Consider the following 16,669-nt stretch of genomic DNA (forward strand, 5'->3'; position numbering starts at 1 on the left):
CAGGAATCCGAAATCCACCTCTTCTCAATTAGCACAGTTGTATTCTTGAAATGATCGTGACTGGCTGGTATTTTCCTGATTTGACCTGAACTCTTAAGGATCTGTTAAACACAACACTTCTGCATTTACAGTTTCTTCCACCTATTTCCTGAGTTTGACTGCAATCCAATGGCCACTACAGCTACAGACCATCATGACAAATGTCCAAAGTTAACGAGTGAAACATCAGTGCATCGTCTCCAGACCAAGCACAAGTGTTAGGTGATGAACTTTAGTTTCAGAACTTTATTTCAGAATGTTTCTGTTCCATTCAATAAACATTCCCCAACAGCTTCCTGGGTCTCTGGTCATAAAATTATCTGGATTACACACTTTAACTTCTGTGGACTCCCAAATCTCATCTTCTAAATATGGGCATCTTACTTAAGTCTGCCCAAAGTAGCAACACATTTTCTTGTTAATAGAGAGTTTGATGTCCCTGTTGCGCCCTTCACTTTAGGGCTTTTCTCCCTGCCCCTGTGCTGGCAATTAAACACTGCTGTGTAAATGCATCCTGCTGCTATCTTCCTTCAAAACCATTACACTATTACCTAGACTTCTTAATGCTCATTGTCGTCGTCCCCTTTAGTTCAGCTTTAATGCTAATTAATAGTCAGTTTCTTACCTTCCAAGTCCCGGACTGCAGAATCCAGGACCGGCAGCCGTGTGACACCGGACGTTGCGTCGACGTAACTTCCGGTGTCACTTTGCCCTTCTATGGGCACCAAAAATGGCCACTGCCGGCTTCGAAAGTCACTTCTACGCATGTCAGGAAGTGCGTTGACGCAACTTCCGGTGTCGCTCCGCCCATCTATGGGCACCAAAAATGGGCGCTGCCGACACTGGAAGTAGCGTCTATGCACTTCCGGACATGCGTAGATGCGACTTTTGAAGCCGGCGGCGGCCATTTTTGGTGCCCGTAGAAGGGCAAATCAGAAAAAAATTGCCGCCGGCAGGAGAAAATGACGGAGAAAAACGGGAGACGAAGTGATACGGGGGACCACCGGGAAAAGGTAAGTAAAAACGGGGGTTTCCCAGGGAAAACGGGGTACTTGGCAGCTATGGTCAGTTTTGAATTTACAGAAACAAATGATACAACAGCTGCTAGAGTCCATCAGCACCAAACAATAACTAGTGTTTGGTGCACATACTATGAGATGTGGTAACACAGGGGTGTGCAAGTACCTCCATTTGTTCGAAATTATCTCTCTCCGCACATCTGCCTGTTAGGCTATTGTAGATCAAGGATGGGGAATCTGCAGCCCTCCAGTTGCCACTGGATTCCAACTCCCACCAGTCCCAGCCAGCATGGTCAATGGTCAGGCACTATAGGATATGTAAAAAAATAACCAGGGGATCTTCCCCTCTGATGTAAATATTTCACATAGAAAATGGCAACCCCAATGATAGGGCAATTGTGTTACACAGCTGAAAATGGCACAATATAAACAAAGCCTTTTTGTGGGGGTATGCATCAATAACCCTGGAGACATTTCTCAGGGATCAGCTATTGGCATCTTGGAAAAGCAATGATTTTTGAGTCCTCCTTTGCCTGGAATGGACATGATGCTCTCAACATGCTATGAAATGCAAGAAGAGTGGATTGGACATGACCGAGAGTGGACCCCTTTTGGGTAGATAGCCATGGAAATTCCCATCTCCCTCCCCACCACCAAGCTTTTCCCATAATCCTAGCAACATTTTTGATATTGGCAACTGATTCCATCAATCAGAAGTCCTGGAAGATTTCACAGTCACTCATCCACACTTCTGTTTATCCTATGATTTCTAAGGATGGATAAATGATTTCTACAAGCTGACATTGACTCTGATTCAGCCGTAAACAGAGGGTTTTCTTGGGCAAAGTGCTGGGACAAAAGAAAAACCTCTTGGACCCCTGCCTAGAAGGCACCGGGTGGGGGGGGGTGGAAGCATGGATGAGCCATTAGTCACACTTCATCCAGGTTTGGTAGACTTAAGGGGACATAAATATGTAATAGTTACTATGCATATTTGTTTTACTTGCAGTTCCACTGCATCTTGAGTAGTAAACATCTCAGGGAGTTCACTAGCCTTGGACAAGACTGTACAAAACTTGTACAAAGTGGGCTGGGAAATAACTGGTTACAGTCTTAAATGGGCCTCAGAGAAAGGATCTGAGTAGACTGTGGGATGTCAAAACTCACAAAAGGATCAAAGTGCTGTGATAACAAAGATTTTGCAAGAGTATAAAGCATTCTTTGCTCAAAGTTGATGCTGAAAGCAATAGACAGATATGTAACAGATCTTATAAATGCAACTGTGGAATGCTCTCCCCAGGGAGGCTCGCGTGGCACCTTCATCACGTATCTTTGGGCACCAGGCGAAAATGTTTCTCTTCAACCAGGTGTTCAGCTGTTTAACACCCTATGGCTTTTAAAATGTGTTTGTGGGAGGGGTGGTTAGTTGCTTTTTTGTTTTGTTTCATTATGTATTTTGTATTCCCATTTTGCATTTTTCTGGGATAATAATAATAATAATAATAATAATAATAATAATAATAATAATAGCTAGTGTTTTTATTCTATTTTTTTAGGTAAATCTACTTTTAAGCTGTCCCCCTTACAACAGTTAGCAATGACAAGCTGTCCAACTGAGCAGGTTTGGTATCTCCCAAGGAGAAGGGCTCTGGTTGGCTACCTTGAGAAGGATGTTTGTTCCTGGTTGCACACAAAGAGCAGAAAACCTCAGCAAGGTGGTCTGTTGTGTGGGCTCCAAAGGGAGCCAGGAACATTGTTACGATAGCCTCTAATCAGCTTGTTAGCTGCCTAATAGAAGAGGAACACTGTATATTACAAGCCCCCAAAGTGAGGCAAAGCTTCATGTCGAATTGCAACTTGACAGCTAGCTTTCGGCAGCCCTAAATTATCCCATGACAAGCTGCAGTGAGGAGGTGAGCAACCTTGCGCATAATCTACAGTCATTATCATTTCCATCTTTATTACCCACAGTATGCTGAGCACATTAAACTAGCTTTAAGGGAGCTTTTGTTTTGGGAAATAATTTCTTAGGAAACCTGCTTTCTTGTTAGCATCTCCCCTGCCATTTCATCAAAATGGAAAACCTGCTCGATTTGTTTTTTCACCCCCTGTCTTTTTTTTTTAGTGGACAACCTTAGCATGGCACCAGATTAATTTTGGACCATAAGATTGATCAGCAATTGAAATCACATGCATGGGTTGGAGCTGATATCCGGATCTAACAATGCACCACACCGGTCTCATGGCATATCCTCACAAAGAAAAATCTTGCTTGATGTGCACAGGCAGATCCTGTTCCTGGGGCTTAATTTGAAACAAGGCTCAGAGCCAGAACTAGTTCTGAATGCCAGAAGCATGGCCTGGAACACATGCAGAAATAATAAAGATGAGTGCAATTGAAGCGGAGCATTTGCCCCTATTGTTAGAGGCTGCTTCACACGTGACATTTTTTCATGTCTACACACAGAACGCTTTACGTTGTATACCCCACAAAGTCATGTATGAATTCTCAAGTGTGAATCTTCAGTAAATCCGCTTTCACCAGTGTGCAATGTGTGAAGAAGTACAAAATAGCACAGTTTACACAGCTAGGATTAATGGTAAGGCCTTCTAGATGACAGTTGCTTCCAGGTACAAAACCAGCATCTATTTATTTCCTTTCCTTTTTAAAAACAAACCCACTAAAATAGGGTTGGCTGACCTGTGGCCCTCAAGATGTGGCTGAATTATGACTCTTACCAGCCCCAGCCAGCATGGCCAATGTAAAGGATAATGGGAGTTCAGTACCATGTGGAGGGTCGCAGGCTAGCCACACCTACACTAAAAACTCCTCCTTCTGTGTGGCATGAAACTTAATGGATGCTATTTCAGGTGCTTCCAGGTGGGTGTTTATTGTGGAAGGGTGTTGCTCATGCATACAATTCTTTTTCAGTATCCACAGGATTCAATCGGCAACAAAACGCCAGTTCCTATTCTTCCCCATTTAATCTGGATTTATCCTGGAGAAAATCCCAAAGCTTAAAATAAACAGCAACCTGTTGCCAATTGTCCATTTGCTATGTCTGCATGACTGTTTGCAGTATTAAGCTCCCATCTGGAAGCACCCTTCCCCAAAGCTTTGGTTGAATCGGTAAAAGCCGAGGACATCGGGGGCATATTTAGTGCACAGCTCTACTGAAAGCACAAGATCGCTAAGTGTCACTTAGGCAATACAGAAAAGAGGCAGAGAGATACCATAGATACCACAGAGAAACAGATAATTACTATATCAGACTCTATTTTTTTCCCTTTTTGGAGATTGTATCTTACCCACACAGCTCACAAAATGACACTTGTAAAGGATAACAGACACCTAGAGTAACACATACACACACAGCAATTGAGAATGTTTCATTCTGTTCTTCCAAGCAGAAGCCTACAAGCCACACATTATGAAGTGTAGGAGTAAAAACTGCACGGGCTGCGGTTCAGCATTGCTAGCAGCCACCAGGTACACCTTGAGAAGAATCTTAAGTGAAGATGAGCAATAAGGGCATTGGCTGCTGTACCTTGAGGAGGAGGAAAAGGGACTGTAGTTACTGTAGGACACAAGCAGCACAGTCAGGGGCGAAGGAGGCGTTGTGACACCTGGGGTGGGCGTCACTACGTACGATGCATATGCCATATGTAGTGACACCGCACATGCGCTGTATAGCGGTTTGCCGCCGGCGCCACTCCAGCACCGTACGGATGGTACCAGGATCCCTCCGTCACCGCCACAGCCGCGAATGGAGGATCCTCCACATGTGGCTGTGCAATGGCTGCTCACGCTGCTGCAAGCCCCCATGGGGTGACTTCTTGTCACCCCCACAGACATGTAACCCAGGGTGTACCACCCCCACGCCCCCTGTTGCGACACCACTGAGCACAGTGGCATTGACCCTACTTCTGCTGCTTGAGAAAGCAACCGCCTCTCTCTAACTAAGAGGAGAGAGCTGTAGCTACAGAATAGCTGGCAACTACATATTTAAAAGGCTGTGTGCCATCATAATGTGCTTCCACTTTCTATAGGGGATCATGGCAGTCACAAACCCTCTCAATTCCCCATTACTATATCACAATGTAATCAGAGGCACCAACTTCTCGAGATGATTGACGGGGCCTGACGGGACATCCTGACGTTGCATGAGCAATGTTGTGCAATGTCCTGGCCTCGTGCATGCAACGTCACATGACATCCTGGTGTCATGTTCACAATGTTACGCAACATCCTGACATCATGCAAGCAACGTTGTGAGGAGCCAGGGGGTGGAGTCAAATGCCCTCTGAACATTGAGGGGCCCCAGCCCCCTCAAAAAGAAACATTGGGAAGTCCAAAGTGCCTCGGCCCCTAGGAGCTGGCACCTATTAACGTATTTTAACTTTATGCACATGTCGGACTATGGCCCAACAAAGATGGTAGTGCTCAGCAGACATTTGGGGTGTCTACAGGTAACAGTGCGTCCTTGTTAGTCCAAGGACTCACGCAGCTCCCCAGCACTCCTTTCTGCTGATGTTGGGCCTCAAAAGAACACTTCATTGTTTTTTTGCAGTGGGAAACTGCCGCATAGAGTTTGCTGGAAATTCAGAAGCAACGAATGGGTTAGAGAGCTCATTCCATGCACCATCATAGCTATACAGATATGTAGATGCTCCACTGATAGAGAAAGACCCCTCTAAATAGAGCTTAGTAGCTTTATCTCAAACATGGGCTCTAGACTAACTTGCATGAATACAGGAGGCTAGTTTAAAAGGTATGAGACTGCTGGTCCATCTGGTTCAGTATTGTCTATACTGTCTGGCAGCAGTTCTCCAGAGTTTCAGAGAAGGAGTGTTTCCCCACCCTACCTGGAGGGGAGATGCCAGAGTTTGAACCTAGGACCTTCTGCATTCAAAGCAGATGCTCTTCTGCTGAGTTATGAACCTTACCTAAGGTGTTAATGCTTGAAAAACACAAGTCCAACTTTCTCTAGAGTTTGCAGAAATAAATAGCCACATGGTCCTCTAGATCCCAGCCTTTTGTCTTAGGCAAAATTATAGATTCATAGAATAAAACTTAACAGCTTTTTAGTGTGTGTGTGTGTGTGTGCGCACACACACACACACCCCAATATAGTAAGAAAAGTTGCTATTGCAAAAGATGAATACAGCATAATAGAAGGATCACTCATCCATTTAAGTAGGATTGGTATGGAAACCCCTTAAAATCCTTATTAATACAAACAGTTTTTGCCCAGCACCAGTGACTGATGGCCTGCATCCACATCCACCCTAATAAACCTGTATTTACAACAGATTTATACAGATGTCAAGAGACATTAGGTCAAGGATGCTCAGGGCCCAAAATAATGCCTTTCCTTGTGTTGCTAATAGAGCATGAAGGGACAGATTCTCACCAGGGCCAAAGCAAGCCTCACAGTCTCCGGCATGAGGCTGCTCTACACCAGCTGTGCATCAGGCTTAATGCGCTTCCTTTCCCACTGCTTGCCAAGTTGTGTTTAACATTGGATTAGCTAATGCGATTCCTCCGGGTCACGTTCTAGCTCAACCTGATCTGCCACTGAAGACAATGCCCTGGAGAGCTTGTGACCAGAATGACGGAATTATTTCGTTTCTTAGCCTTGCTGCTGCAAGATGCGCCACTTCTCCCACAGCAGTGGAATCTGTCATGGGAGCTCAGTGTTGCCAAAACACCCAGGTGTTAATTAAATTCCCAACTATGCAATAATCGAGTGGGGAAGCGCACAGTTCAATGAGTGAGCAGTAACTCTTGTCTTTCTCCCTCAGCCAGATTACTTGGGCTGATAACACAGGACAGAATATACAGGAGAAATCCTCTAGACCAGGCATGTCAAACCTGCGGCCCTCCAGATGTTTTGGACTACAATTCCCATCTTCCCCAACCACTGGTCCTGCTAGCTAGGGATCATGGGAGTTGTAGGCCAAAACATCTGGAGGGCCGCAGGTTTGACATGCCTGCTCTAGACTAAATTAGTGCAGTGCTGGTGAATGGTGCCAGGTGGCTCTGTACACTTTAAACCTAAAGGAGGGAAAAATAATTCACATTGCAGTGACAGGAGAGGCAGTACACCACACCCTTAACTGATCGGAAGGGGCAGCCTTCTCCAGCAAGGAGATAGGAGCAGAATGTAAGACAGAAGATGTATTCAGAGTTGTTCAGTCTGAAGAGAAAGCTCACAGGTGTACTAGAAATGTGGGTTGTTTTGCTTTTTTATTAGGACCAATACATTTTGAGCAAGGCTCTGCAAGGCTCCAGCGGAGACCTGAAACCTGGATAGAATGGTCACTTTTGCACTGCAGTAACGAAAGGGCAAAGGAGGACAGAGGCTTGCATAAAAGTTGTCTGTGCTCATTTATATGTATGGATGCAAACTATGAACCAAAAACTATAATTTAAACAGAAATGGAATGCATCTCTCTGCAATGGGAAGACTGTGACCGAGCAACCTGTGTGCCTGCCTGTTCTGCTGTCCAGGGTGCTAACTGCTGATGGGCAGCTTCTAGGCCTCTGCTCTTCCTTCTCATGGTTCTTTATCTTCAAACCAGGCAGCCCTTCAAAGGACTGTAAAGCTGGACACATGACCACCCTAACCTCCTGCAACACAAGCACCCAAAGCCCTACAAAATCAATACTTCTAAGCCAGTTGCATCAACTCATCCTCTGATAGCAACACAGCCTTCCTGGCTCAGCCAGAGCAGCCATGATCATGCTTCTTATCTCTGGCCCCTGGTTTTTGTTTCCCCGATTCAGTAACAGATCTCCAACCCATATTGACCCTATCTCCCATTTCTATTTTGACCCATCTGTGTCAGATACAGACCTCACTGTTGAAAGCTGTATCCCAGGACTAAGAGAAACTCTAGCCAGGCAAAGTAGCCTCGATTATTACTCTGTAATATCTCTGATATAATACAGGAGACTGATTTGCATGAACAGTATCCTTGAAGAAGAGGCTTCATGGAAATGCATTGGGCCTCATGAAAAATACATCCAGTTCATCTTGGAGGTCTCCTTTTCAGCTGTTTTCTATGTTGATGCCTTCCTTTCCTTTTCTCTTTCAGGAAAAAGAAAGTAAGCGCTGGGTGCACAGGGGCTATGAGCAGTCGAGACAGGAGCCGCTTGATCTTTACTCAAACAACAGGAGCTGGGCCAGATAGTTTGAGACTCTGTAGTGCCACATAGAATGATTCTGCCCCTTATGTGTTAGCCAAAGACTAGAATTACAGCATTGTAATTACAGCAACACTGATGGAAAGTAGACGTAGCAGATAAACAGACAGTAAATGTTTAATTTGTGCATGCAGAGGTGCTATTTGGTTTTTTGGCCCTCTTATTATGCTTTCATAATAAAGGAAGAGAGAGGTGGTGCCACAGCAAGTGGTGTAAAGATGTAGGCAGAATTAAGCTGAATACCTATTGCTGGGAATCACAAGTGGAGAGAGCTGTTGTACTTAGGTCCTGCTCGTGGGCTTCTGCTTGTGCGAACAGGATGATGGACTAGATCCAGGTCTTCTTGGGTTTTGAAAGATCTGACCCTTTCTAACAGTGACAATGTATTAAATGATTACTTTTGGGCTGATGGGAGGCAAGGAAAAACACAAGGAACTATTCAGAGAAATGCAGAAAATGTGTATGTTTGATGGCCAACAAATGACAAGGGCAAAAGAGCAATGTAATTTGTTTCTTTGTCCTTTTTGGATAGGCTAAATGTTTAAGAAACGCTGCTCAACATTCGGAGTTCCTCTCTACTATGTGACAGGCAAGAATTGCCTTCATCTGCAGCTTACTGGGGATATCCGCAGGCTTACAAGCTCAAGGCCCATGAGGTGTGCCCTCAGTTAACTTACACTCTTCAGTGAGCATCAGTCCTCTAGGAACCATGGATAGCTTCAGTCACTACGACCTGTGCTTGCGGTTGCCAGCAGCCTTACAGCTGGCAGAAACTCTTACCAACAGTGCATCCACATTTCAAGCATTAAGAATAACTTCAGCAGTAAAAACTTGCCTGAGCAGGCTGGTGTTTTGTTTTGTTTTCCCCCCAGGGATTGGATCTATAGGAACACACAGATGTACAACTTGTTCCCACAATCAACACCACCCGTCTCCTTGGGCCATGTTGACCCCCTTCCATCCTGCACTGCAGTTAGAGACAGTTTCATTTCTCATTTTATTATATCTCCCTGTTTTCTCCATCACGGAACCCAAGGCAGCATACATTTCATTCTCACCTATCCAGGCCTGACCGGATCCAGACCTGCTTCACTTCAGTAAGGTGATGGTGCTTCATGTGCCTTCAGACCATGATCAATTGTGCAATGGACACATGTGCATATCTGCACATGATACTATTAGAAGATCTTCCCATGCCACTTTGTTTATCGCTTTAGAAAACCTTTTGGTGGTCCTGCTGGTAGCCACAAAACTTTGAAAGCAGAAAACTTTGGGAAGCAGCTAAATTATTCCAGCATGATCCGCTATCCTATTACCAACACCTTTGGGAGCAAGAGCAACAAAGATGCAGACTGAGATTATTCCATCAGGATTCCAGGAGTATGGGCTTTCAGAATCCAAGAATGTCTATCTGCTACATAGCCTTGTTGGGCTAAATACAGGCTGCTCTCTCCTGACAGATATATCCCTGTGTATTCTTTCAAGTCAACTCATATTCTTCATTAAGCATAGTCAAAATTAGGGCAAATTTGCATGTAGTTGTTCAGCTCTTCCTCTGAACACTTACAAGCTCCTCAAATACTTCCTCCAGCTTTTGATAAATCAGAAGGATGTGTTTCCAAGCTTATCTGCTCAGCCATAAAAAATGTGAAAGCTTGGATTCTCAGAATGTTGCATTCTGTGTCCAATATACCAAACTGCATTTGGGGCGGTGCAGTGGCACAAGTGTAGAATATACTAAGACCTACCTGTGGAAATGCAAGTAGATAAATAGGAACCGCTACAGCGGGAAGGTAAACGGCGTTTCCATGTGCTGCTCTGGTTTGCCAGAAGCGGCTTTGTCATGCTGGCCACATGACCTGGAAGCTATACGCCGGCTCCCTCGGCCAATAATGCGAGATGAGCGCGCAACCCCAGAGTCGGTCACGACTGGACCTAATGGTCAGGGGTCCCTTTACCTTTACCTTTACCTGTGGACCACAGTTCAAGACTCCTTGGCTTAGGATTCAATAGTGTACAATGCCTGTCTTCCACATGAAGCAAATATCAAGGAGGCAAAGGAAAGAGAGTGGGAAAGAGTGATGAAATCACATTAGTACTGCGTTGGAAAGAAAGTGGGAGAAGATAATGCGGGAGGGGGAAATAAGGAGAAATGGGTCTAGAAGAGAGATAAATTGGAGAAGTAAAGAAAAAAGAAAGCAGCAGAGATTTGTGCAGGGAAATCCCAACAGAAAACAGGAGTAGTACCATTTCTGCTTCACTAGGGCACCAGCAGCCCAGATATGTTTCATCACAAATGCACCTGAGAGTGAAACAATCAGACCTACCAGTCATCCCCACCCCATTTCTGCCCTTTCCCTTTCTTCATTACCTTCTCTGCCGACTGTGATGTCCCAAAGAAGATAGGAATGAAAGCTAACCAGACGATGCAGGTAGTGTACATGGTGAACCCAATGGGCTTGGCTTCATTAAAGGTCTCAGGAACCCCACGGGTCTTTATAGCATACACAGTGCAGGTCACCATGAGCAGCATGCTGTACCCAAGCAAACAGATGAGGGAGAGGTCAGAAATGTCACACTTGAGAACCCCCCGGGCAAAGCGGGGGTCCGTAGTCCGTTGGTCCTCATAGTCGATGATGGAGTGTGAGGGGTCCACAATGAACCAGATGCAGACCCCCAGCAGCTGCAGAGAGATGAGGCTGAACGTGATGACCAGCTGAGAAGCAGGACTGATGAAGCGCGGGGCGCTGACCGACTTTTTGCCCTGCTCAAAGATGCGGTAGATGCGGTTGGTTTTGGTCAGCAAGGCAGCGTAGCTGATGCTCATGCCCAGACCCAGGAAGACACGCCGCAGGGAGCAGATTCCCAGGTCAGGCTCTGCAATCATCAGAAAAGTGGTGGCATAGCAGAGGAAGATCCCCGTCAGGAGCACATAGCTGAGCTCTCGCCCCGAGGCCTTGACGATGGGTGTGTCATTGTAGCGCACAAATGTCACCACCACAAAGAGGGTGGCAATGATGCCCACAATGGCAAGGAAAACGGGCACCACAGCCCAAGGGGAGCTCCACTCAAGCTTGACGATGGGGATGGGGATGCAGCCAGTGTGGTTTTCATTGGGGCGCTCGCTGAGTCGGCACACCTTACAGTGGAACTCGTCCTGCTGATACTGGTACCCATCACAGCGCTCACAGTGCCAGCAGCATGGGATGCCCTTCACCAGCTTCTTCCTTTCACCCGGCCTGCATGGCTGGCTGCAGATTGAGGTGGGCACACGGTTGCCTCCCCCAGGCCAATGCAGGCGCTCCATCTGCAGCAGAGAGAAAGCAAGAATCTCACCAAGTCCACCAGGAACTAACATGGCATGAGCTGGGTCACAGCAGGGGCTGGGTCAGCATCCCCCACCAACTCTGCAAAACACTTACTCTAGCCCAGGCATCCCCAAACTGCGGCCCTCCAGATGTCTTGGCCTACAACTCCCATGATCTCTAGCTAACAGGACCAGTGGTCAGGGATGATGGGAATCATAGTCCAAAGCATCTGCAGGGCTGAAGTTTGGGGGTGCCTGCTCTAGTCTATGCCATGTCCAGTTATTCTAGCATTGCTCCCTCTGATTCAGTAGCAGTTTCTGGTGTGAGGAACCTGTGGTCCTCTTGATGTTCTTGGACTACAACTCCCATCATGCCCAACCATTGGCTATGCTGCCTGGGGCTGGTAGAACTTGCAGTCCAACAACACCAGGAGAACCAAAAATTCCCAACCCTAATTTAGTTTCTCATCTCTATCAGCCATGCATGAAATGCTACTAATTCAAGCTTAGACCCTCCTGTTCTTCAATTCCAACCTAATATCATGTCACAGAGGAAATGCAAGTGTTGTTGCTAGTCAAACCCACTGACACTAACTTTACTGAACTAAATCAACTGTTCATGGATGCTATGTGGTCTAATACATCTCTCATTTCCTTCCTTCACAGTGCCTCATATTTACTATAGACCTGCAATTCCACAATGCACAGTTTGTTTTCCCTTCCCCTTAATAGGTTTATTTTTGTCTTGATACTCAGCGAACTCTGAATGTCTTTGCATTAGACCTGAAATGAAACTTTGCACAATTTTAGAATTCCACAATATTTCAGATTCTGGATTTGTTTACCATCAAATTTTACTGCTGAAATTCAGTTCTGTTGAACAGTCAACCAAGAATAAACACTTTCTCCCATTGACGAACCGGGAGTCTTAAATTAAAGATTTGCAAAATTCTTTCCAATTGAGATTGTAGCCTAAGATCTTAAGTCTTGTTGCTAATGTAGCCATAAATTTGTCAAGTGCAATACTTTTTAAAGCATGTGTTCCCATTAAAAATCCAGTTTTCTACTGTGCTTTATTACCCATGTGATAAGTTGGGCTGTTGCAATGAAAGAGATCAGAGAGAAACCAGAGCTAAATGCTTCCAGAAATCTCTGTGTATGATATTAATGATGCCTATGTATAAGGATAAGGATAATCCCATTTAAACTAGAGCCCTTGAGCATACTATAAGTACAACTCCATTTCCTAATTAAAACACTGGAGCTTCAGAGTAAAAGTTTATTCCCTTAAGTGTTCAGGCAAATCTAAGATCTTGCTTACTTTTAAGTTCAGATGATCAGCCCAGTGCCCAATAACTTTGTACTCAGGTGTAGTGTTCTTGATCTGGTACTGGTAGATGTCATAGCGGCCTGGGGCATCTCCATTCTCATTGAATGTCACGGGGGTCCCAGCAATACCTGCAACACACAAAGCATTCAGTCTCATAAAGAAATACATTGCTGGTTTGGGCTGTATATTTGATCTACCAAAGGTAAGTTTGTCCCTTTTCTTCTCCTAGAAGCAAATGCACATGTACACATATACATGGGAATCCTGAGTGTGATCCATCCAAAGTACATTCATTCATTCATTCATTTGTTCATTCATATCTCACCTTTCATCCAAAGAGCTCAAGGTGACATACATAGCTCTCCATTTTATTATCACAACAACCCTGTGAGGTAGGTTAGGCTGAGAGTGAGTAACTGGTCCAAGGTCACCCAAAGAGCTTCATGGCTGGATGGGGATTTGAATCCTGATCCCACAGGTCCTAGTCCAACACTCTAACCACTATACCACACAGGTTGTCTGCAGTACATCAGAAGTCCAATTGGGCTTAGTTTACCAGGTTCAACTCCGCCACTATTATCAAGGGGACACAGTTAACTCTGCCTGGATTTTGCTCCTGCATGGCCAAAATAGTTCTGTAGGTATTGCAATTGACCTGAGGGCTTTTAGCAAATGCAAAGTTGCAACATTGTGGAATAAGTGAACTAAAGCTGTAGGATATGTGAACTAAATCTCCTTGCTTAGGCTGCACTCCAACCCTCTGATTGGTCATGCTAGAGATCGGGTAGAGAGGTCTCCCTCCATCCAGTCCAAAACAACTCTGCTGGCCTCCATGTGTGGAGTGACGCCACCATCACTTCTCCAGCATGAAGCTCCCCATTCCATCTACCAGAAGCACAGGTAGATGGAAGTATGGTGGAAACCCCACCAGCTGAGTGTTCATGGATCTCAAGCTGGTCCTACAACCATCACTTGACATTGTTGGGCTTTAGGCTAGCATATAATAGAGAAGGGGGTTCTTTGCTTCCTGGCTGATATGGTCATCAGGGATGCAGTAGTGATTACAAAGAGGTTGGGATTCCTCTGTAACTTATTTATTACCGGTATTATTATATATAGGAGAACAGATCTAGGATACAGATTCCCAGCAGCTGTGTACCCAAACAGCTGTGGAACGCAAGGGTCTAGATCTGTAGATCAGTAAAATCAGCTCCCCTCTACTGAATTTCAGAAACTGGCTTCCCAACTTTTGAGTTGGACTGGCTCTACTGCCATTAATAATCTAGCCCACACTCTTATCTGAAATAGTTAAAAGCTAGTTCTTTACCTTGGGCAAGCAGAAAATAACATTAGTCTTACTCCTCGGCTCCTGTGTTGCCTAGAGAAATCCTTGTGGCTTTTTCTGCTCACATAGTGATAACGCCTACAATTATTTATTTGCACAGAGCTAGGGCTCCAAGAAACTCCTTTCATGGATCAGGCCTCCCACCCAGTTAAGGTATAGTGCAGCCTGAGAGGCAACTGACCATTTAAAAGGGAAAAAAACACACACATAAGGCTGAAATCAGTTTTGTTTAACATCAGCTCTAAATAACACTCTGAAACCTGCACACAGACCCGTAGTGGGGGGATGGTGGGGCTAGTCAGTTTTTTTGTCCAGGTTAAGCCTCCAGAATGGCACTATTGAAGCTCCCAGCCTCCCCCCCCCTCTCTCTCTCCATGCGCGGGCCAAACTGGGGCTTTGATCTGGGTGAAATAAATCCTAGTTTCGCTCCTCCCTGCACAGCTGCATTAGGAATTGAATTTTCTATAATAATAGCAAAATCTCAATGTTGGGCTTATCCACACAACTGTTTCCTATTTTTGTTTTGCTCCTTTAGCTCAACGGGAAGCAAGATGGGGGGAGTTATAGTTCTGCTAAAAATACAAACAAACCTTGCTTATTATATGAAGTATCATACAAATTATTAAATGCATTATTTTGGGCATATTATAGACATATACGGTACATGCCAGGTTTCCCAAAGTAGCTGGCACTTAACCAGATGCATGCATACAACAATGCACATAGCTGTACAGAAATACTTAACCAACGTATAAATGAGCCATGGCTGATGTCCAGAGTGATGGCACAAAAGGCCAAAAGGCCAATAGGAGCTCAAGCCAAAGCCAACGATGACAGGGCCAACTAATTTTAGTTTTGGCTTCATCCCCCTCCTTGCTGAATCCTACAAGATCAACACTGAGGGTAGCATATCCGCTCCATCCATTTAAAGCACATGACTTCCTTTCAAAGGATCCTGGGAACTTTAATTTCTTAAGGGTGCTAGGAATTGTAGCTGGGGGAGGAGGAAACTGCAGTTCCCATAAATTTTTTGAGGGAAATCATGTGCTTTAAATGTGCATTGAAGGTGCTTTAAATGGACGTTGCAGATCTTTCCTAAGGACCGATTGTAAGTAAGAAGACAGGCAGGTGGGGCTGATTAAGGCTGACAAAGCTGGCTAACTTTGCATATAATTAGGCTTATTTATTTATTTAAAAACGAATCCCAAAATACATGGTCCAATTTCGGGCAAAGCTCAATCAGACTGGAAAAGTCAAATTCTGTGTTTAATTCCATTTGAAAAGGATTCCTCCTCTGCGACAAGCCTGCATGTGGAGCCCATTGGATCCCTTTCTCAAATTCCCTCCTGCATTAACAGCGTTCATGAATGGCACAAAAATCGTAACGGAGATCCAAATATGCTGCTAGGTGACACACAGAGAAAAAACACTTGGAAGTGTCTTGCCAAACAAGTTTGTAATTTGAATCTAAAACGAAAAGGCCTAGAGAGCATAAATTTACGATTGTGTTTTATCAATTAAATTGCTTGCCACCAACTGTGTGAATGTGGTCAAATTTCTTGTAGGCATCAGAGCAGAGAGAGAGGGAGGGGAGGGAGAAAAGGGGGCGACGGGGGTGCAAGTTTCCTGTGGGTTATATAAGGAATCAGACTGCATAAGGGACAAAGAAAAGGAATTTTTTTTGCTTGTCATTCACCCAATCAGTTCCATTATGTACATAAAGCAGGCTCCAAAGGACATCACGCAGGCCTCCCTCCCTCTCTGGATCTTCCTGCATATTGTTACACCCCTGCTGGATGTCCAGGCATATTCTTCTTCCCTAAGCCATTGAGCAACGAATCCATACATAGTGACAGTACATCATGAGGCTACATCATTCATTCACCGAGAGCGGTAATCCCCTCTCAGTATTCAACCGGAGAGCTTGAGACAGAAAATAACAACACATTTATATAGAGTCGGGTGGACGTGCATGTCATGAAATCAAAGAGCTGAAAGCCGTGGCTGGAAGGAGGCTCGGTGCAGGCAGGTGCTGAAAGAAAGAGATTCTGCAAGACGTACCTAATGGAGCTTCCTCCCCCTGCACCTTGCAATGTGCCTCCACTCCCAGCAGACTAGACCCTGCCCCCCAAAACCTAAAGAAATGTTCTGCAGTCTAGACCCCCTGTGCTCTAGATTGCTGAGATCTCAATAGTCACTGGAGGCAATTAAGAACAGAAGAAGAGTCTTGCTGGATCAGGCCAAAGGTTTATCTAGTCCAGCATCCTCAAAGTGGCCGACTAGATGCTCATGGGAAGCCCACAAGCAGAATCTGAGTCCAACAGCATCCTCCTCACCTGGTATTCAGTGGAGGCTGATCTATTTGGGCAAATGGGGCAGTGCCACCCCATTCTCAGTGTGTCCTTAGTCAGCCCTCACC

The 16,669-nt window shown here is 45.1% G+C and overlaps 1 protein-coding gene across 1 annotated transcript in view; it reads right to left on the reverse strand.

Annotated features, from left to right (window-relative positions):
- GRM4 (glutamate metabotropic receptor 4) overlaps positions 1-12,323 on the reverse strand; it is a 38,846-nt gene extending 26,523 nt beyond the window's left edge. The window contains exon 1 of the mRNA XM_035122273.3: positions 10,640-12,323. Within this exon, the coding sequence (XP_034978164.3) occupies positions 10,640-11,626 (987 nt within the window). The 5' untranslated portion in view covers positions 11,627-12,323. The remainder of the gene's footprint in view (positions 1-10,639) is intronic.
- Positions 12,324-16,669: the final 4,346 nt, after the last annotated feature.

The sequence above is a fragment of the Zootoca vivipara genome, chromosome 7 (genome assembly GCF_965207765.1).
Source record: "Zootoca vivipara chromosome 7, rZooViv2.hap1.1, whole genome shotgun sequence".
Taxonomy (NCBI): domain Eukaryota; kingdom Metazoa; phylum Chordata; class Lepidosauria; order Squamata; family Lacertidae; genus Zootoca; species Zootoca vivipara.